General features: G+C 40.3%; 1 protein-coding gene across 3 annotated transcripts in view; it reads right to left on the reverse strand.

The window, feature by feature from the left end:
• The window catches only part of usp53b (ubiquitin specific peptidase 53b), a 177,477-nt gene that overhangs the window by 12,446 nt on the left and 142,537 nt on the right, over positions 1 to 22,494 (reverse strand). For all 3 annotated transcript variants that reach the window (XM_038791849.1, XM_038791848.1, XM_038791847.1), the window contains 2 exons: positions 3,675 to 3,738; positions 2,556 to 3,538 (listed from right to left, as the gene is read on the reverse strand). In XM_038791849.1, coding sequence (XP_038647777.1) covers positions 2,556 to 3,538; positions 3,675 to 3,738 — 1,047 coding nt within the window. The remainder of the gene's footprint in view (positions 1 to 2,555; positions 3,539 to 3,674; positions 3,739 to 22,494) is intronic.

The raw sequence follows: 22,494 nt of genomic DNA on the forward strand, positions 1-22,494 counted from the left end.
CCTATAATTTCTTGTCTTCTGTCTCCCTCCCAATTAAATATTCACCATTTTCCAGTCTTCTGGGTCCTTCCCCAACTCTAGTGATTCCTGAAAGATCACCACCAATGCCTCCATAATCTCCTCAGCTTTCTCCCTTCAGAATCATGGGGCGCTGTCCATTCAGTCCGGGTGATTTATCCACCTTCAGACCTTTCAGTTTCCCCAGCTTCATTTTCTAGTGGTCCAATGTCCATTCTTGATACTCTCTTACCTTTTATATATCGAAAAATACATCATGCAGTTTTCATTTATGTTACTCGCTAGCTTACACTCACGTATTTACTCTTCTCCCTCTATTGCGTTTTTAGTTGTCCTCTGCTTGCACGAGACTGGACTATTCTAATCAACTCCAGACTAGCCTCTACTCTTCCAACCTCCATAAACTTGAACTCATAAAAACTCTGCTTTCCATATCTTAACTTGCACTAATTTCTGTTTGCCCAACACACCTATCCTCAATGACCCATGTTGGCTCCCAATCTAGCATCATCTCAATTTTTAAATTCTCATTCTCAAATCACTCCACAACAATTTCCCTCTATTATATAAACTTCTCCAGCTCTGCGAGATCTCTATACTCCAACTCTAGCCTCTTGTGCAGCGCTGATTGTAATCTCAGCCATGAAGCGACATGCCTTCAGCTGCTTGGGTCCTCTTCTCTGGTAAGACCTCCCCAAATCTCTCTGCCCCTCTTTCTTGAAAAGAAGACAGAGGGTGGTGGTTGATGGCAAATGTTCATCCTGGAGTTCAGTTACTAGTGGTGTACTGCAAGGATCTGTTTTGGGGCCATTGCTGTTTGTCATTTTTATAAATGACCTGGAAGAGGGTGTAGAAGGATGGGTTAGTAAATTTGCAGATGACACGAAGGTCGGTGGAGTTGTGGATAGTGCTGAAGGATGTTATAGGATACAGAGGGACATAGATAAGCTGCAGAGCTGGGCTGAGAGGTGACAGATGGAGTTTAATGCTGAAAAGTGTGAGGTGGTTCACTTTGGAAGGAGTAACAGGAATGCAGAGTACTGGGCTAATGGCAAGATTCTTGGTAGTGTAGATGAACAGAGAGATCTCGGCATCCAGGTACATAAATCCCTGAAAGTTGCCACCCAGGTTAATAGGGCTGTTAAGAAGGCATATGGTGTGCTAGCCTTTATAAGCAGGGGGATTGAGTTTCGGAACCACAAGGTTATGCTGCAGCTGTACATAACTCTGGTGCGGCTGCACCTGGAGTACTGCGTGCAGTTCTGGTCACCACATTATAGGAAGGATGTGGAAGCTTTGGAAAGGGTTCAGAGGAGATTTACTAGGATGTTGCCTGGTATGGAGGGAAGGTCTTACGAGGAAAGGCTCAGGGAATTGAGGTTGTTTTCGTTAGAGAGGAGAAGGCTGAGAGGTGACTTAATAGAGACATATAAGATAGTCAGAGGGTTAGATAGGGTGGACAGTGAGAGTCTTTTTCCTCGGATGGTGACGACCAACACGAGGGGACATAGCTTTAAATTGAGGGGTGATAGATATATGACAGATATCAGAGGCAGTTTCTTTACTCAGAGAGTAGTCGGGGTGTGGAACGCCCTGCCTGCAACAGTAGTAGACTCGCCAACTTTAAGGGCATTTAAGTGGTCACTGGATAGACATATGGATGAAAATGGAATAGTGTAGGTCAGATAGGCTTCAGATGGTTACACAGGTCGGCGCAACATCGAGGGCCGAAGGGCCCGTATTGCGCTGTAGTGTTCTATGTTCTATTCCTTAAAACCTACATATTGTGAAACCTCTGAATCACTTAATATTTTCTTAGGTGGCTTCATGCCTACATTTTCTTTGATGTGCTCCTGTAAATACAAGTTGTTGCCATATGAGATGTATGAGACAACTTTTTAAATTGAGCGACAATTTCTATTCAGAAAGCTTTTGAACATTTACTGAGCTGTGAGTTTTCCTACATCTCAAACATTTTTTGTAAACTTATTTCATGGGTATGATTTATTCACAATCTATAAAACTAATTCCGGTCTGCAATCTTTCTAACTAAATTATACCTAATTAAAGTAAGGAATATTCCTATATAGTGGGCAGCACTGTAGCACAAGTGGATAGTACTGTGGCTTCACAGCGCCAGGGTCCCAGGTTCGATTGCCCGCTGGATCACTGTCTGTGCGGAGTCTGCACATTCTCCCCGTGTCTGCGTGGGTTTCCTCCGGGTGCTGCGGTTTCCTCCTAAAGACGTGCAGGTTAGATGGATTGGCCATGATAAATCGCCCTTAGTGACCAAAACGGTGAGGAGGGGTTATTGGGTTACGGTGATAGGGTGGCTTATGTGGGTCGGTGCAGACTCAGTGGGCCGAATGGCCTCCTTCTGCACTGTATGTTCTATATATTCAGACTTCAGGCTATACTTAATAGCTATAAAACATTAGAAATACTTTGCAAATTGAACATCTGAAGGAGTAATGTGTGTTAATATTTCAGGAACTCAACAGTTGTTTAACTAGTTTCAATTGTTAAACTCAACACACCTTGAAAGGGATTTCCTGCTTCCTTCTCGGATTCATTAGCTTTCATATCTGCAAAGTAGAGTTTAGGTCTCTCATGGAATTTGACTCTGTAAGTATCAGTCATGCAATTATCCACAGAAAAATAGGTTGTTGGGGCAACATGTTTATCCAGACCTGAAGCAGCACTGGTTTCAAGCTTTGCAGAATCATCAGGCCTATCATGTGATAACTCATGATCTGTGGTTTCTGCAGGACTTGAAACCTGTCCTTGATCAAAAATCCTTTTCGGCACCTCATTCAGCAGCCCCGTTGCATCATCTGTAAACTTAGATTTTACACATGCAGCCACTTTAGTCAAAATAGAAATATTTTCCTTTTGCTCCCTTAGTTCATCTACTGGTTTGACAGCATTACTGTGCAAACTTGATTGGGCTCTCCGATTATGCATCTTTGGAGGCAGAGGTGGTGGTGATGAAATTTCTTGATGGGCAGCTTCTAGGAAGTGATCTCTTATTCCACAACCATGGCATGAGCCTAGTCCCCCAGACGGATTGAACTGAGAATTCCCAGAGGAACTGCTCGTTGGATGCAAATGCACTGGTGACTTAGATGGTGATGCTGCTGCATTTATTTCCACATGCTGAGACTGGGAAGGAAATCCACGATCTGCAGAATTAAGTGAGATTTGAAAATTGTGACCAGGATTTTTCCCATAAGCAACCTTCTTCAAGTCCTTGCATGGAAATGTATGGTCACATGGCACAGATATATCTTCGCTGTTTGACTTGGCTGAAATATTTGGGGTAGGTTTGGCTGTGGAGGGGTGTTTCAGTTGCTGCTGTGGTGGATTTGCATTTTCCTTACTGTACTTGTGATTCGATAAGTTCATTCCTGATGACTCTTGGAACAAAGTCTTTTGCTTAGAGAATGGAGCAGATTTCCTGGCTCTTTCTAATGAAGGTGATGCTTGTCCTTTACCAAACCTGTCCGTACCAGACTGTGATCTAAAAATAAAATAAAACAAAATAAGGTTAACTTAACATTGCAAGTTGAAATTCTCCCCCAGTATGTTCAAAGTATTCCTCGCTAGAAATGTTTAAAATTGAATTTCTTACTTGAACGTGCAGGAACACTAATTACCTTTGCACATTAGGTCCTTCAACAATAGAATCTTTTGATTTGGTTGCCCTTTCTTGTAGTTCAGCTGTAATTGAAGAGGAGCAATTTTGTTAGTTCACATAACTGTAACTGCAAATAGTCACTAGATCTTACTCTTGTCGTGCAATCAGAATAAATACTCATCTGTTCTGGATACTAAACATTCAGAAACCAAACTGACAATTTTAAGATGCTCACAGATGTCATCATTTGTGTAGCTGTGAATGAATTAAAAGTTTATAAAAACATAGAAAATGTACTCTCCTCATGAAAATGAAAGATATCAGAAGTTATCTTTTGAAAAAGATGAATGCTTTCTTGCCCCAGATGGAACAGAATTCTTCACACACCATTTGGCCTTTTTTCGACAATGCTTGGACTGTCGTTAGAATATTATTTCCCTGCTCTCTTGCCAGGCTATCCTATTTTTAAGCCTATATTTTTTATATTCTTAATTTTTAAATAATCATGTCCAGCATTGTCAAATGTTATAACCAATTTAGTATATATCAGCACTTCTGGAACAGTATTTCGTATTGCAATAACTCCTCTGTGATAATCCTTTTATGCATCCAACGTTTAGCATAATTAAAACCACTCATCTAATTCTTTTATAATTTGTTTACTGTGGCGACTCAGTCAGTCATTTTAAACATCTTCATTACATCCTCTCAAATTTTCTTTGTTTGAAGGAATTAAACCATGGCAATTCCAAATTAGTGTTATTTTTTAAAAATAACTTTCTCACAGGATATGGGCAACATTAGCAAGGCTGCATTTTTATTGCCCTGAAAAGTGGGTGGTGGCCCTGGATTCAACAACATAGTGTGGACTAGACAAACTAGTTGTGTTTTTCAGCACATAACCGGAGTGTCACTTTTTTCTGGTAGTAGCCACACATTTCAAGGTTCTGTATAACTTCAATGTCACAACTTGGCATCATGGATTTGAACTCTTAAATTCTGGTTTTCAAATCCAGTACAATAACCTCATCGGTCATGATCTTGATAAAGTTGTGCAGGGTTTACTCTAGAACTATCACAGCTCTCCTTTGGTGTGATAATGTGAACATTTTGCAGTATTCCAGATGTGGCACAGATTCAAGATAATCTTTCTTTAAAAAAAAGGAACCAGGAGCCAATGCAAATCAACAGGTACAAGGATGATGGAGGAGCAGGCAGTAAGGTTCTGGATGAACTGAAGTTTACAGGGATGGGGAGAGGAAAAAAAAGACTTGTATTTATACGGTGTCTTCCAAGACCACAGCACCCCAAACTGCTTTATAGCCAATTAAGTATTTCTTAAGTGCACTCACCGTTGTAATGTAGGAAAAGCGCCAGCCAACTTGTGCACAACAAATACCCCAAACAGCAATTTGATAATGACTAGATAGTCTGTTTAAGTGTTGTGTCAAAGAATCCCTACAGTGCAGAAGAATGCCATTCTGCCCATCGACTCTGCAGCAACCCTCTGAAAGAACACCCTACATTGGGTCACTACCCTGCCATATCCCCGTAACCCCACCTAACCTCCACATCCTTGGACACTTTAGCATGGCTAATCCACCTAACCTACATATCTTTGGACAGTGGGAGGAAATCGGAGTAGCCAGAGGAAACCCACGCAGACAAGGGGAGAAAGTGCAAACTCCACACAGTCATCAAGGCCAGAATTGAACCCAAGTCCCCTAGTGAACAATGATTTCAAGGATAAACAATTGGCCAGGACAGCAGGGGTAACACCACTTCTTAATGGGTGTTTATTGAGACATTAAATGCAACTATCATTTGACCAACTACATAATTCCAATCAAAGTAGTCAGAATATTTATTTTATCCAATTACTTGTGTAAAATAACCCTATATTTGGTTAATTAGTTCTTTCCTATTTACTGCACATATCCATCTGCTGTCTTATTTCACAAGTGTCTGCCTGGATATTTGAAAAGCAGTATCTTAAAGTTTACTATCTATCGCCGGCAACAACCATCTCACTTTTTCAGTTTATTCCAATAACAATTCAGAAATACGGATTCCAAATTATCTTGGGTAAGGGAGGAAAAGACATTAAAAATTCTCCCCCTCACACAATCTTAGTAAACATATCCGTTTAAAATACATAGCAGCTGCACAATGAGCTCCCATGGCAGATTGTCCTAATGGGTTTCCTATTTACTTATCCAAATGAATGACCTCAGTGGGCACGATCCAGTGGACGAAAATGAAAGTCCATTATTAGGTGCGTTTGGCAGCGTGTTAATAACCCTGCTATTCAACGGCACTTTGCCATTTTGTTTGTCTTTGGGAAGTTTCTCCCCAGAGACCACACTTCAATTTATTTCCTGAACGGCTCTCGCAGACCGCCCCCCATAACCTTGTCAAAGTCCCAACGAACCCCATCCTGGCCAAGCCCCCCCCCCCCCCCCCCCCCCCAACCCCTGGGCCGGATCCCTGGCACAGCGAGTCGAACACACTGGTTGTGTCTTGCGGCACAGTTTGGGTGCTCGGACGGCATTGCCACGGTGCCTAGGCAGCACCGTCACAGTGCCCATGTGCCAAGGAGAGTGCTGGGGTACTGTCCTGCCCTGACCATCCGGGGGTGTCGAATGGCCTGCAAGAACACCCCCCCCCCCCCCCCCACACCTCAAAGCATTTGTGGAAACAAGTGCTCAGTGTTCTGGGATTCGTCTGGCATGGCCAGATCCACAATGGGCGTAACACAATCGCTGAATTGTGTCCGTAATATTCTTAAATATGGGACAAGAAATGTAATTTCTAATATTACTTTGATTTCATTGCCACTCATGTATCACCACTCATTTTCTTTAGAAAAATCAGAATTATTTTGGCATACAGATATGAAGCTTTGAGGTGCAGCAATTTGAAGGCCTAATTATATGCCCAAGCCACAAGATTGGTTGTGATTTGTTTTACCAGGAAAACTGGTATCCTTTATGTTTCTGGCAATATGCTAAGGAGCCCCCACAATTTGATTTTATACCCCTTTTGCAGATGAAGTCTACATTGGAAACTCAAGGGTTTCTGGAAAATAATTCTAATTGACAGCAAAGAAAATTCCAAAAAGGTTTAAACTTAAAGTAAAAGCAACATAGAGAACATGTTTTAGGAACACTGGTGTTAAATTGGCTTATTTCCTAACCCATTGTTGAGCAGATTTTGCCTTCCTTCATCCACAGTGCATGCTCAAAGCTTATCCTTCTTCTAAAGCATCATGGGCAGGTGTTCGTGTAACCATTACTAGGCAGGATTAAGCTATATGTGGGTTTGTGCTGAACTAAGTCACAATCAACTTTAGAATTGTTTCTCAACCCATTTAAGTCTTTATTTTTTGCTATAGCAAACATCAAGTAAAAACAGGGAAATTAGACAAGAACAGATTCGCAAGTGTCATACTGGCATAGAAAGGGAGCATTCAGTGCATTGAATCCCCACTGTACCATCGTAGCCCTGCAAGTTTATTTTCTTTGAGTTTCTGCCAATTTCCTTTGAAAATTATTGAGCATTTCCACATTCACCATCACTCTTGCAGACCGCACATTCCATGTCATTATCATTCACTGAAGAATCACACGTTCTTCCTCTCATTAGCCCTGTATCTCCTGCCCAAACTTTAAATTTGTGTCTCCTAGTCCTTGCACCAGTTAATGGAAACAATTTTTTTTGATCTACCTCAACTAAACCAACTATAATCTTATATACCTCTATTAGGCTTCCCCCCCCCAAGTTCTTTTGTTTCGAGGAGAACAACGCCAGTTTCTCCAACCTAACCGTGTAGCTAAAATCCTTCATCCTGGAACCATTCTGATAAATTTCCTCTGCGCCCTCTCAAGGTTTCATTCCTAAAACATGCTGGTATTCACACAAATAGCAATGCGATAAATTGCCAGATGTTTTTTTGCAGGATGAACCTTGTCTAACACATCGTGAGAACTCCCATAATACCTTGAGATCTTTTAAGTCTACACAGGAGAGAAGGAGCCTCAATTTATTGTAGAACCTGAAAGCCAGTACCTCGGAAAATGGAACACTGCCTCAGTACAGCACATAAGTGAGGTCCTACTCACTGAAGAAGTGACAATTGGAACATTCCACTAAGGCTGGCAATTGGTGAATACGCTCTGAACATTCCTAATATTGGTGGATGACAGCTAGCAGCAGGGGGTAAAACATAAACAAAGCTTTAGAAAAATCGATATGAAATACATTTCAGCATGCATCCAATGCACTCTCACTTTATAAATGTATTAAAAGCTCCAAAACCATACATTTAAAAAATTGATTTTTTAATTTTCATTAGCCTGGTAGGCATGCAATCTGGTGCATCCCTGCAATCTGCAAACAATCGTGGACAAAAGCCTGCTATGTCTCTATGCCATTCATAGTCAAGAAAATTGAGCATTGTTGTAGAATATTTATCTGATTGATGCATGGTTTAAAAATGTCAGACATAATGGGATGAGAATAGTATATCTCTCAAACTATATTTTTAAAAAGGCAACTTACTATCACGATGAAATAGATTTTTGCATGTGATAGATGAACAATAATACAATTTCACAACTGTAAATGGATTTAGACAGGGTAGTATGACTTGTTTAATCAGTTTAAAACAAGAACAAAATAGTGTAGGAATGATTTTGACTCTCTTGCTATGTGTAATGATCATTAACAACATGAAGACATAACTCAAGAGTTCATTATTTTTACTTGACTAAAAGTAAAATTATTCAAGGTGTTATCATTACACTGTAAGCAAGACTAAGGTAAGACTACTAGTGAAACCAGTAAACACTTCTAGGAAAATGTGAATGTTCCGAGGGATAAATATCTATACATTTACTGGATTAACAAAAGTGAATCTTCGTCTTCCGATTAGTCATTCATAAAGTATCCAATCAATCTGGAGCTTCCATCAACACCACCAAATATAAGATTGCATCACAAGTGGATTTGATTGCAAATTGCAATAGGTGATTTCAACCATTTAAACTAATTTAGGACACTGCACAACTTTGGACTAATTTTAAAACAAAACAGGAGAATTACTACTAAATGGTCCATCTACTACCATTCTGGTTGTCACATGATACAACAATAATGCAATTAGTTAAAGGATAAAATGTAAAAAAATGAAAACAAATGAAAATTCCAAGGCTTAATGCTCTCAGTCAGAAAATTACTATTTTATTGAAGAAACTTTGACTAAATAATATAATAATCTTTATTGTCACAAGTAGGCTTACATTAACACTGCAATGAAACTACTGTAAAAATCCCCGAGTCGCTACATTCCGGTGCCTGTTCGGGTACACAGAGGGAGAATTCAGAATGTCCAAATTACCGAACAGCACGTATTTCGGGACTCGTGGGAGGAAACCCACGCAGACATGGGGAAAACGTGCAGATTCCGCACAGACAGTGACCCAAGCCGGGAATCGAGATGGGACCCTGACACCGTGAAACAACAGTGCTAACCACTGTGCTACCGTACCTCCCATAGTTGCATTGGTGAACAAACCTCTAAATTAAAGATGCATGTTAAACTGTGATTGTTGATCTAGAACTACAAAAATAACAAACTGCAAACCAAATGAAATTCAAAAACAAGAAAAGCTACACTGTCATTTTGGATACTGGTCAGCCCTTGAATATAGCCACCGTGCAATATAGCCTCCTGCAACAGATTCCCTTTTCATGACGCATTTGGTACAAGGACAGCTGCAATAAGGCTCAGCAACACATCTCACAATGTACCCGACACAGGATGATCTCAAGAGTAGAGCATTTGATTCCATGCTATTCCAAAAGCTACAGTGACTGCAGTTCACAGGAATTTGTCGTATGTGAAACACTTTGGGATGTTTGAAACAAGATACGCTACAAATGAACTTAAAAAATATATATTCCAGAGGAATAATTTAACAGAGCTGGTTACTTCACAAAAATGGTCTATACAGAGATAGGTAATTGAAAACCAATAGTGACTGAAAACTAGCAAAAAGGGATTTTAAAAAAATTTGACATAGAACTGATTAAAGTTGTTTAATTGCACGATAAAATTAGACAGACCATATTTAAAAATTTACACTTCCTATTGAATAGATTAAAAACACTTTATGATTAGATGATGGTGCAATAAGGGAGGGATTTGAAAACAAGAATTAAAATGAGAACAGGTTCAGAAATGTTGACAAGCTAAAGCTGAATGAAATGAGGTGAGCACGGAAATAGGTATTGGAGCAGAACAGTATAGAAATGACAAAAGGCAGAATAAAGGGTTTCTGAGTGGATGGGCTGTGACGGGGCACAGGACCAGAATCACATTAACACTATGTAAAGCTGCTAATGAGACATTTGCACCATGACAGATTAAATTATATGGACCTAGACTAAAAACATTTGATCCTCTGCCAATTGAAATTTCATATTCTGGTTATTAACATTAACTTAAATGCTCCTGAAATGTTAATTTGACGAACTGGGGCTGGATTCTCCGCACCCAGACACCGAAATTGCGTCCGAAGTCGGGGCGGAGAATTCATTTCCGCACATGGAATCAGGACTCATGCTGATTCCTCGATTCTCCGGCCCCCAAAAAGCGGCGTACCCGCCCACCTGCAGCCATTGTCAGAGGCCGGCCCCGCTATACTCCGTCCCCAACCGGGCGAAGTCCCGATGGCGTCGATATATGGCTCCAGCTGTTCTGGAAACTCGTGAGGCGACTGCGGACTCAGTCGGGGGCGGGCCGATTGGGGGGCAGGGGGGCCCTCATACGGGACTGGGATATTTCTGGGCAGGCGGTCCGGGTTGGACGCGCGGCCGATCAGGGGCCATATTTAGTGGTTCAGCCCCACGGTCCGAGTCCGCCATGGAGTACGGCACAGCCGCTGGAGGCCGTCACTATGCGCATGCACGGCCTCTGACCCGAACGTGCAGTGGCCCGTATCTGCAGCTGGAGCTCCACGACGGGTCATTGTTGGCCTTTTGATGTCAGTTTTTCTGGTGTGAAAGGCCACAGTCCAACGGCATGGGGACATAGTCCATGAAACGGAAAATCTAGTCCCTGTTCTTTTTAAAAAAAACTTTTAGCAGCTATTGATTTCACGGACAAAAATGTACGGCAATAAAAATCAACCTGAGATGGTGTTGATAAAATTCATAATTGATGGATTTTTGTGCATCATTCTATTTCAATTGACCTATCAAATATTGACACAGGCTTCTAAGTGACTTTAAAAAATATTGTTGGTGTGCATTGATCATTTAATAATTAGGTTATGCAATTCATTTCTACATGTATTTGAAGTAAAATTAAATCCAGTTTGAAAAGCACATCAGCACTTCCCACTTCTTTGTTTGCTACTGTTACTGCATAATAAACAGGATAGGTGAAATAGTTCAATTTGCAATAAATCAAATCCTTCATGATTAGCTCACGTTAAGCATAAATTTCATTTTTAGGCTCGAATGAAGGCATTCCTTTTGAGTCCATATTAGGCATCATGTCCAATTTCTGCCTTTGGTAACAAAACATTCAAAAAAAGATACCCACAAAACATTACAATTTGTAATGTCTGGTTAATGGGAAGCTGCAAGCAACTTTGCTTTTGCTACATTATTTACTTTAACGTTAAGAAATTGTGTTGAGTGTTGACTGTAGTTTGTTTTTAAAATTCTAAGTTTACTCAACGATAATGTACAAACAAAATGATTCTTATTGAGGTGGATGTGGTGGAAGCAAGCACATTAGCAACATTTAGGAGGCATCTGGACGGATACATGAACAGAGGGATATGGACTGAGTAAGGGCAGTAGGTTTATATTTTATTTAGGGCATCATGATTGGCACAGGCTTGGAGGGCCTGTTCCTGTGCTGTACTTTTGTTTGCTCTTTGGTACAAGCAACTTAAATGGATTTTCTTCCACATACAGCAAGACTGTTAAGTTCCACTGACTTCAATGGAAAGGAAAATCATGGTGCGTAATGGATGGCTGATCTGCCACAGAATCTTGAGCTTCTGACTTGGTCTTGCAGATACAGCATTTGTATGGCTGGTCCAGTTCAGTTTCTGGTAATGTTAACTCCCACACATGGAAATTCAGCAATATAATGCCAGTGAGCATCAAGAGGAGTTGGATAGATTCACTTGTTGGAGATGATCTTACCAGCTATTTCTGTGGCACAAATGTTACTTGGCACTTATTTTCCAGGTCTTACTGCATGCAGAAACAAACAGCTTCAGCACAAACAGGAATCGCAAATGGTGAACAGCGAACATCCTCACTTCTGACCTCATAATGGATAGAAGGTCGTTGATGAAGCAGCTGAAGCTGGTTGGGCAGAGGACACTATCCCGACGAGCTTCTGCAGTGATGCCTTCACGCTGAGATGGTTGACCATCTTCCTTTGTGTTTGGTAGGATTCCACCCAGTGGAAGGTTTTCCTCTTTTCAATTTTTCTGGGGCTCTTTGATGCTCTCTAAGACTACAAACAGTCAACTGTTGTCTTAATCTCAAGGGCAGTCACTCTCGCCTTCAACAGGTGTTGTTGACACTTAATAGATAGAACTGTCAACAACACCTTCCATCATTTTGCAGATGAATGCAGATCAATGAGTATGGGAGGAAAGAGATTTCTAATTAGGCTGCGTTATTTGACATGAAATGATTGATCATGCTTTGGGATAAGTTGCAGTTTAGCAAGGGTAAAAAATGGGAATCACTAAGGAAGGCAATAGGGAAGTTAAGCCTGGCTATGAGTTTTTGCAGTGAAGTGCCTGAAAGAGAGGTATGGCATGTTGCAATGGTGGAAGCAAAATTTTCCTGATGTAGGCTTTTAGGTCTGTCTGTAGTCAAAAGATGTCCAGTTTCACATGACCAACCTGAAGAAGTGGCTGGATTAGTGGATGGAGTCAGTAGCAAATGAACATAGGTCATGGCAAAGGACAAAAATGATGGCTTCTGTCATCTTGATGTTCTATTTGAGGTGGTTTTGACAAATACTTAATGTATTTTTAACCATCTACTTGATACTAACGGAATTAGCATTCTGACCTTGCAAGAAGCAATATTTTTTCATGAGTCATATTTTACCGTGGGTTAGAACACTGACAAGAGAAAACCTGACAAAATTCAAAATTTCTTAGCTTAAAAGCTCACTCTTAGACAGGTAATGATTAATATTTGTTATTTCTTAAACAATTATTAGCTTATTTTCTTTTGAAACATCAGTTTAGGATCTGGATTGTGCTGCCCGAGAGCTTGGTGGAAGCAGATTAAAACATGGTTTTCCAAAAGAAAATTAGGTACTTATCCGAACAGAAAAAAGTCAGTAATGGGAAAAGGAAAAGGGAGTTGCTGAATTATCAGAGAGCTTACACAGACATGACAAGCCAAATGGACTCCTTTCTGTGCTGTAAGTACTTTATGAAACTGTTATCCCTAACGTTTTTTCAACTATTGCTGTCAACTGCATGAGATAGAAAATCTGTCAAAGTCTTAATTAAACAATAAATGGCACCCTCGATCAAATATTCATCTGATCACAACTAAAATTGTTCAATTATACAGTATTGAATATCTGCTGTAAACTCCCTCACCAGTGGTGTACTAAATAATATTCCTACTGAAGCATTATGTTACAGGCTAGATTCAGGTCACTGAATATTTACTGTCAAAAGAATATCATCATCAAAGCACGAGTACATTCCCGGTTACCACGGAAATAAAATACCATAAGTGCCATAGAGATTTTGGAATGGGAACACACTAACCTGGGTTAAGATAAACTATGACACAACACAGCACTGATTCTTTGGTAATAATTTAGTGAATTCACTCAAATGATAAATGTAATATAAATCATCTTCAATTATTAATCACTGATTTTTTAAAAACAAATTTGGTAGCAGTGATATCATCTCTCCAGACATAAACAACTGCCGCATCTTTCAAAATAACCTTAGCTAAAATTGAGTAGAGAACCATTTCATAGCAGATAGATGCATTTGTTAATAACTCAAACGAGTTACAGATAGCTGTGCAAAACATGAAGTTTCATTTAACTAACAGGTTGGAGAAATCTTTTCTCACTAACTTTTAGGATGTTGTTAGTAGAGTATTCAGGGTTGAAAGAGTAGCATTAACACACAGGCTCTTGGCACAATGTTTTCAACTAATTAGTAAATATTTGCAATTTATGAACAATATAGTAACATTAATATAATTTCATCAGAAAGCAATAGCATATAGTCAACCGATGGAGGCAGCAGAGCCCTGTCAACACTCTAGGAAAAAAATACAGCACTTTGGCAAACTGCATGCCCTCCTTGTTTAATGTCAAGATGACTGCCCATGGAATTCCACCCTTTATAAATAGGCACGTTATTTTTCCCTTCTGCTGACATGGACAACCACACATGGCTAAAATCAGCAAATGATTTTTTAATAGGGAAATATGGTCTGCTGCATAGATAACCCATAAAATGTCAAGACTAGGTTTGACAGAAACTCGCTGATTAATGTAATGCAGTTTACAATGGCCGTTGATCTGCTTTTTTGTCCCAGAAGAGAAATTGATACATGTCATAACATCGAGTCAGGGTAAACAATATTGTTTATAAAATAGAAATTTTGAATGACATTGCTATTTTGAAATTTCTTTCAAGTTGTAACAGATCAGGAGGTACAGTGGCACAGTGATTAGCGCTGAGGACCCAGGTTCGATCCCGGCCCCGGGTCACGGTCTGTGTGGAGTTTGCACATTCTCCCCATGTCAGCGTGGGTTTCACACCACAACCCAAAAATGTGCAGGTTAGGGGGTTTGGCCATACTAAATTGCCCCTTAATTGGAAAGAAATAATTGGGTACTCCAAATTTTTTTTTAAAAGTTGTAACAGATCATCCTTTAACCCTATGTCATGGAAAAGTGCTGCTAGGCATAAACTAACCTTTGCTTTTAGCATTTGCACGCTACAGTTCACTGGATTTAAATCTTGGTACCAAAGTAAAAATATATTTCTAACATAAACCGCACTTTTTTTAAGCAGTTATGAGATGTTTGATCAATGGTATTATGGATCTTGTAGTTTTTAAAAAATATATTTTTATCCTCCTTTTTCATATTTTCTCCCAAATTTACACCAACCAACAATAAACAATAATCAGTAACAAATATGTCAATCCCCATATCAATAACAACAATCCCATCCTCCGACCAAACCCCAAACATCAGCCGGCATGTTCACATAAACAAATGACAAAAAGGAATCAGGAATCACCCATATTCACCATTAATACACACAGTCCCCCCCCACCCTCCCCCCCAACTAATGTTCAATGTTATCCAGTTCTTGAAAGTGCATGATGAATAATGCCCATGAATCGTAGAGTCCCTCCATCCTTCCCCTCAGTTCAAACTTAACCTTCTCAAGAGTCAAGAATTCCAACAGGGCACAGGGTGGAGAGGTTGCTCTTCAACCCATCAAGATCCGCCTACGGGCGATCAACGAGGCGAAGGCTACAACATCTGCCTCCGCACCCGTTTACAACCCCGGCTGGTCCGACACCCCAAATATGGCCTTCTGGGGGCCCAGGTCCAGTTTCACGTGCACCACTTTAGAAATTACCCTAAAACCCTCCTTCCAGTAATCCTCCAACTTTGGACAGGACCAAAACATATGAACGTGATTAGCGGGACCTCCCCTCGCAACGTTCACACACATCTTCTACTCCTTCAAAGAATCGACTCATCCTCACCCTCGTAAGGTGTACTCTGTATACCACCTTCAGCTGTATCAGCCCCAACCTCGCGCATGAGGTGGAGGTGTTCACTCTCCGGAGCACATCACACCAGAACCCCTCCTCCCTATCCTCTCCCAACTCTTCCTCCCACATGGCTTTGATGCCTTTCAGTGGTGCCTTCTCCTCTTCCAAAATAGATCCATAAACCGCCGACACTTCATCAATCCCCCTGTCGTCAGCACCTCCTCCAGCAATGTGGAGGCCGGCTCCACCAGGAAGCTCTGTATCTCCTTTCTGGCAAAATCTCGAACCTGCTCGAAATCTAAACATTTCCCCCTGCTCCAGCCCATACTTCGCTTCCAGCTCCTTCAATCCTGCAAACTGATACCCAAGAAACAAATCTTTTTGTGTCTTAATCCACCTTCTCCTTCCATTTCCAAAAATTTCCATCCCACTTCCCTGGCTCAAATATCTGGTTCCCCTGACTCGGCATTTCCCTTGATCCTGCCCCCAATCTGAAGTGTTGGCAAAACTGCCTCCAAATTCTCAATGAAACTATTATTACCGGGCTCCCTGAGTATTTCCCCGGCGCCATCGGGAGCAGCGCTGTTGCTAGTGCTTTCAATCCCGACCCCCTGCACAAACTCTCCTCCATTCTGACCCACTGGAAATCAACCCCACTGACCCAGCTCCACACCTTCTCCACATTCTCCGCCCAGTAGTAATACATCAGGTTCGGAAGACCCAAGCCCCATGCCTGCCTTCCCCTCTGCAGCAGCACCTTTCTAACTCTGGCCACCTTCCTTCCCCATATGAAGTAATCATTCCTTCAATCTCTCTGAAAAATGCCTTTGGCAGTAAAATCGGCAGGCATTGGAAAATAAACAAATATCGCGCCAACACGTTCATTTTAACCGCCTGTACCCGACCCGCCTGCAGCAGAGGGAGACCATCCCACCTTGCCAGATCAGCTTTCACTCTCCCCACCAAACTAGAAATGTACCTGCAGAGCCTCCCCCACATCTGGTGTGTTCCTGCCCTATGGAATGGCAGCCCCACCCCCACCTCCGGCTGAGACACCACAAAATACTCGCTCTTGTCTAGATTTAGTTTGTACCCCGAGAAAGACCCATACACCCCAAGCAGCTCCAATATTCCCCCTATCGACACACTCGGTTCTGACACGTATAACAGCAAGTCATCGGCATACAAGGACACCCTATGCTCTGTCCCGCCCTGCAAAGTAAAAATGGGAAAATATGTAATTGAAGTTAATTATTTTAGTAAGCAGTTATTAAAGAATTGCCAGGATCTTCAGTTGAATTGGGTGACGAATGTTTAGGTATGAAATCCTGCTGATACCAGTTGAATATGGGAAGGCGGAGACAATGTGTCCACGAGAGCACAAGTTAACCCCAAATCGGGGTCAGAGTTCTGACAAGCTAAGGGCACTATTTGGTAACAAAGCAACTTTAAAAGTGACAGGAACCAGATGTAACGCCCCTCAAGGATCAAAGCAGTTTTGAACATTACAAGGGAAAAAAATATCAGAGTTCGATGAACTTAAGTCATGCTCAACATGAATACGTAGTCGTGTTAGAAGTAATTAAGATTGAAGGTATACTGAACAGTCAAGAGTAAAACAAAGTTACTTTATGATAATGTCATATAAACATAACAACTGCTGGAAGGGCAATGTAAACCCTAAATCGATAACAGCCAGCAGTGTCTGCTCTCATGGCTGCCCTCGGTCATGGGAAGGATAGAACACAGAAACTGAGCAGAACAGCGAATCCATCAGGAGAAAACCAAAAGCTAAAGAAGCAAGATTGTCAAGGCAGACCTAAAGGTCGAACAACTGGCCAGGAGGATCCAAAGAAAAGTTCTTTTCACCTTTCTGTAAAAACAGTGATTTTATCCTTTAAAAGAAAAAATAATAATAAAATAAACTTAAAAGTTTTAACCTGGAACCGTGGTTATTCCAAAGTCTACTTTACTTACTTAGCAACGCAGGGCCCAGGATCGATGCTACTAAGTGGTAAGTAGATAAAATCTTCTATGAAGATATGGGTTGTACTGGGGGATAACTTGAAAATATGGATCGACCCGAAGAGCACCCACCTAAATCTGCATAGGAGTCAGGGAGTAAGAATGTCTTATTGACCCTTTTGTTACAGGGGGAATTCTAAGAATAGTGGTGAGTTTTTTACTTCATGGCTCCCAGCGTGGAGGCTTGAATATTAGAAGTTTCTAGTTAAGTGAAGTGGGGGCTAGAATATTAGAAATTTCTAGTTCCCAAACACCGGTTAGAATATTAGAAGCTTCTAACCGGCACAAAGGCTAGAATATTTGAAGTTTCTCGTCTATGTGTGAGTCAAACTTTACCTGCTGAGTTTAGTTTGGAAAGTCATGTGTGATTGACTTTTGGAAGGATATTCTGTGGATCGAGGGGACATGAAACTCAGGCTGGGTGCGAAAATCAGTAGACTAAAAGATACGGACCTCGAGAAAAAATCTGCAAGACATCTTGGTGACAGCACTAAAAATCTTGCATACAATACTGGTAAAGGGAGACCAAAAAATAAATCGTCCTTCGAGTCGGGCAGATTGTGAGGGAAAGCCTAGAGAAATAGGGACGCCTAGAAACCTTTCGAGACCAATAACCAATTGACCTTTAACTAAAACAGGTAGTGCCTTAGTACCCTTGGATAGGGCCCAGAAAGCGTACTTATCCTTAATTTCAGAGTCAACCTGAAAGGGACAACAAGGAACAGAAGTTAGAAATCCAAAAAAATGGCAATTAGGGTAATCATCTTGCTCTGAAACACAGTCAAGAGAGATGAAGCAATGGAATGAGACTGGAAAAGATTAAGAGGCAAAAAAACTTCTGGGTAAGAGAGACTTATCAGAACGGAGGGGTCTCAATTTTGTTAGAGTACCCAAAACCCTATAGACTAGAGATCCAAGGTCTCAGTGGATAAATGAGTGTTTGTGTGTTTAATAAGGATTTATGAAGCCCTGCAGAGTAGAGATCCAAGATCTTGGTGGATGAATGAGTGTGTGCGTTTGATAAGGATTTGTGAATTTCCTTTGGTGTTTGTAGTTTTTAAAATGTTGTGTTTTGCAAAACCAAGTTTCAGATCAATTAGAAGTTATAAGCGGCAGATAGAAACGTGATCAGTGTAAATCAGTATGTTCAGAACTAAATTGGTCTTTGCATGAACACAAAAATAAGTTTTACTCGGGAGCAGTCAGAGCTCTGTGCAGGAAATTACTTTGAAACTAACACGTTGAAATTGACACGGCACAGCTCCACCAGGTCCTAGTGCCCGATGAAAGAAAGTCACTAGCAGGAAAAATTATGTTTAGAATGTTAAATACATGGTAGAAGGAGCTTTCGGGAATAAAGCTATTAGACCAGAATTTAGATTAGGAGAATTACTTGTAGTATCAGGAAATGAGAATCTGATGGCAGGGAAGGATTTAATAAAAATAGATGCATGAAAAAATAGGATATGAAAATCAATTAATAACACAGGAAGTTTGGGTGAAGCTACCAACTAAAACCACAGGCAAAGTAATCAGTGAAGCTGTAAAAGGTAAAGACACAATTGTTCAAGATTTGGGTAAACATACAGTTGAATTAGAGAAGCATGGTGTCTGGAGCAAAATAAATGATCAGAACTAAAACATTTGACCCAATTCAATAATAACAGAGGGATCATGATACTCCATAGGCAACCTATCGGCAGCAAACGAAGAAACGTAATCAGTAAGGAATTGAGAATATGGGATGATAGATCAAGAGCTGTTATTAATGGGCCTCAGTCTAAAATGATTCACTGTGAACATCAAGAAACACTGTGTCAAGGATGTGGCACGTTCTGTAGCCCAGTAGTTTGGACAGGGGGCAGTCATGTGAAGCCCAGGAGAATGGCAGAGAGTATTTATCTGATTTAAGGCTACATATGGAACGACAACAATGCTGCGGCTCCCAGGGAAATTTGGGGAATTCAGTTTTGCAACCAATTGTTTTGTAAAATATCAGGCGACACTAATGATTAAAGTTTGTGACCACAAGATAGATTTTAACCCATTGAGTTCTAATTGTATATGGGATGGTATGATAATGACAAACTGTAATTACTGCAGAGAAAACCTAGCTGACAACGATGTAATTCTGAAAGGATGTGCAGGATTGTGGAGAAGTGAAAAACTTATAGTCCCAATTAGTGAGGGAGTATATAGTTTAAAAAATGTTGAGATGACCCGGGGATGAAAAATTAGCTTAACAGTGTTTAGACTGTATCACTGCAATGATGCCGTGCCACAGGATAGATCATACCCCCAAACCAATTGGACAAGGGAAAAAGGAATGTTGTACGAAATGAATGATTGACCCGGGATATGGATTTGGAAAAAAAATATGAACCAAAATAGACCCCAAGACAGGGAACAGATTCTGTGGACAGATTGAAATCCCCGGACGATGGACAGGCTTTAGAGGGAAAGGAATGTTTGGTTATGAGTGTCAGGGGATTACTGCACTTACTAGTAATATGTGATGAAGTAGAGTGGGAAGACAGTGAATTAAAACCTGTTAGCAGCATTGACAGGACAGATGATAAAGTTCAAATGTCATGTTCGGAACTTATCTTTCATAAAAATCCGGTCATAATAAAACATAAAGAAATTGAAGCAAAGGCAGTAGCAATACCCGAAATGTATCAGGATAAGTTTCGACCAGATTAGACCACTCAGCGAGGAAAAGAGGAGCAGTTTGAGATTCTTCGAATTTCACTCAGGGGTGCAATCATAGAAGGAGGAGGCTTAACAGGCTTTAATTGTATGATGTACATAAATGATCAGGAAAACAAACCAATTAAAAAAGAGAAAAAGAAAGAAATGGCAGCAAAGGAAATCCGGAAGTCCTGGAGGGGGCACTTCTGGAGTATACAAATAAAAATAGAAAATACAAATTTTCCTTGACCTGTTCGTTTGATTTTTCAGATGGAAAAAATAATACAGATCTGCTTGTTTGGACGAAGAAAGAGGACTGCACTCCAGAGAAAAATAAGGATCAAGTTTGAAGAAGGAAGGGAAAATGCTAGGACTAGGAGTAGGCTAGATGGGTTAAAATGTGGGGAGCATTTACAAACAGCCTGGGATACATATTAAACTTATCAGATAAATTAAAAAAAATTACAAATTTTTTTTTTTTTTAAATTAAAGATTTTTAGACAGTATTCGGAGAAAACTAATGATACTCAATGCGACCCCGAGAAAGAGCAACTTAAAATAGGAAATGCGTTACAAAACCAAACCATAAGTAGGAGTAATAGTCGCTGCATTGCTCTGGAAATTGGGAATTTTTAAATTATGTCAAAACTTATGTTGCAAAGCGTTGCAATAAAATTACTCAGCGGAAAGAACGAAAAATGGTACAATTGGCTACATATGAGAGAATTAAATGACAGAGCCCGGAGGAAAACTTTACGGGTTAGAAACAAATCAAAATATCAAATTATTACTGAGCAGTGAAACCTTTGGTCGTACATCTCTGACTGGACACGAGTCCTGAACATCAGCTGAAGGATGATCTGCGGTCTCCACGGGGCACATACTATGCGGTTGATTTATTAAGGGTCTTGGCAGACAGCAGCAACTGACGAGGAACCCCCACATGCCAAATGACAATAAACATTTTTGCAGGAAATTTGTAACCAATGCAGCAAATAATATTGCATTGGAGAGCGGTCATAGTTATTAAGGAAGAAATGTCATGTATATTGTTAGAAACTGTTATATATGTATGAGAAAGGGACTTAACATGGCTTGGCATAGGGATTGTCCAATTAATAAGGAAAGAATGCTGGAATTTTGTAGTTTATTTTAGTAAGAGGGAGGTTTAAAGTGCACTAAATTAAAATTGGTGGCAGATAGTTGAGTAATAAAACAATTAGGATAGGATTGGGTGATGTTGGACCATAACTCATGATAAAGAGAAGAGTGAGGTCTACAGATACAATTGATAAGCTTCCAGTCAAAAGCAGCAGAACAGAATCTGACAGAGTTAAATAGAGATTGAGAAAGAAGGCAAGCCATAGCATAAGCTGAACCAGCACGAGGATTTCAGTATGTATGATAATGAGGGTATGTGCGCCGTTCAAGAACTCAATCAGCATCATCAAGGGTGAGGAATTTTCTAAACTGTGTGAATGTTTTAATAGAGGGGGCAAACATGGTATAAATAAACAACGTATAATAGTGGTAGTTTAGTCTGTTTTCTTGATTTAACTGCACGCAACATCACAAATAATATTGATGTTGTTAACACGCCATATTTTGTATGTTATAACTATTGGTCCCAAGTGCTGGCTTATAAAGCACTCGGACAGAGGCACAAAGGGATGTATCGATATTGTACTTTATCCTTTAGAGTTAGAATTGTGATGACTGCTGAAAATATGTAAAGTTGTAACACACAAACTATTTCTGTGGTTAGGTAATGAGCAATGTGTTAAGATAAAACTTTTTTTTTGACTGTGTCAAACAAAAAGGGAGAATTCAAAATTTATTTGAAAATGAAAAATGAAAATCGCTTATTGTCACGAGTAGGCTTCAATGAAGTTACTGTGAAAAGTTACTGTGGAAGAAGAAAAAGTAGTGGTTCGATGTGACGAAAGAGGATTCAATTGGATTGTATCCCCAGGAGTTGAATGTATTAAATGTGCCTACCGATGTCCTGGGGGTGGTTTTGCGACTACTGTTGGCTTATTATGTTGCAAATGTTCTAATGGTAAATATATGCTTCGTGTGGGAAGGGAAATGATAACGGAAGAAAGGGATTTGAAGGAAACTTGGCAGAAAGTTATTATCTCATGTAAACTAGGGACTGGCAGACGTACATGGTTCAGAACAATGTTAGACATCAATGAGAGGAAGTCAGGGATAGAAGCAGGATCGATTGAACCTTTTAAATTGATGAAGCAAGGAAATCAGTAGATAGTACATGATATAGTGATTTACCATTCCAATGA

Source organism: Scyliorhinus canicula, chromosome 3 (genome assembly GCF_902713615.1).
Source record: "Scyliorhinus canicula chromosome 3, sScyCan1.1, whole genome shotgun sequence".
In the NCBI taxonomy this organism is placed as follows: domain Eukaryota; kingdom Metazoa; phylum Chordata; class Chondrichthyes; order Carcharhiniformes; family Scyliorhinidae; genus Scyliorhinus; species Scyliorhinus canicula.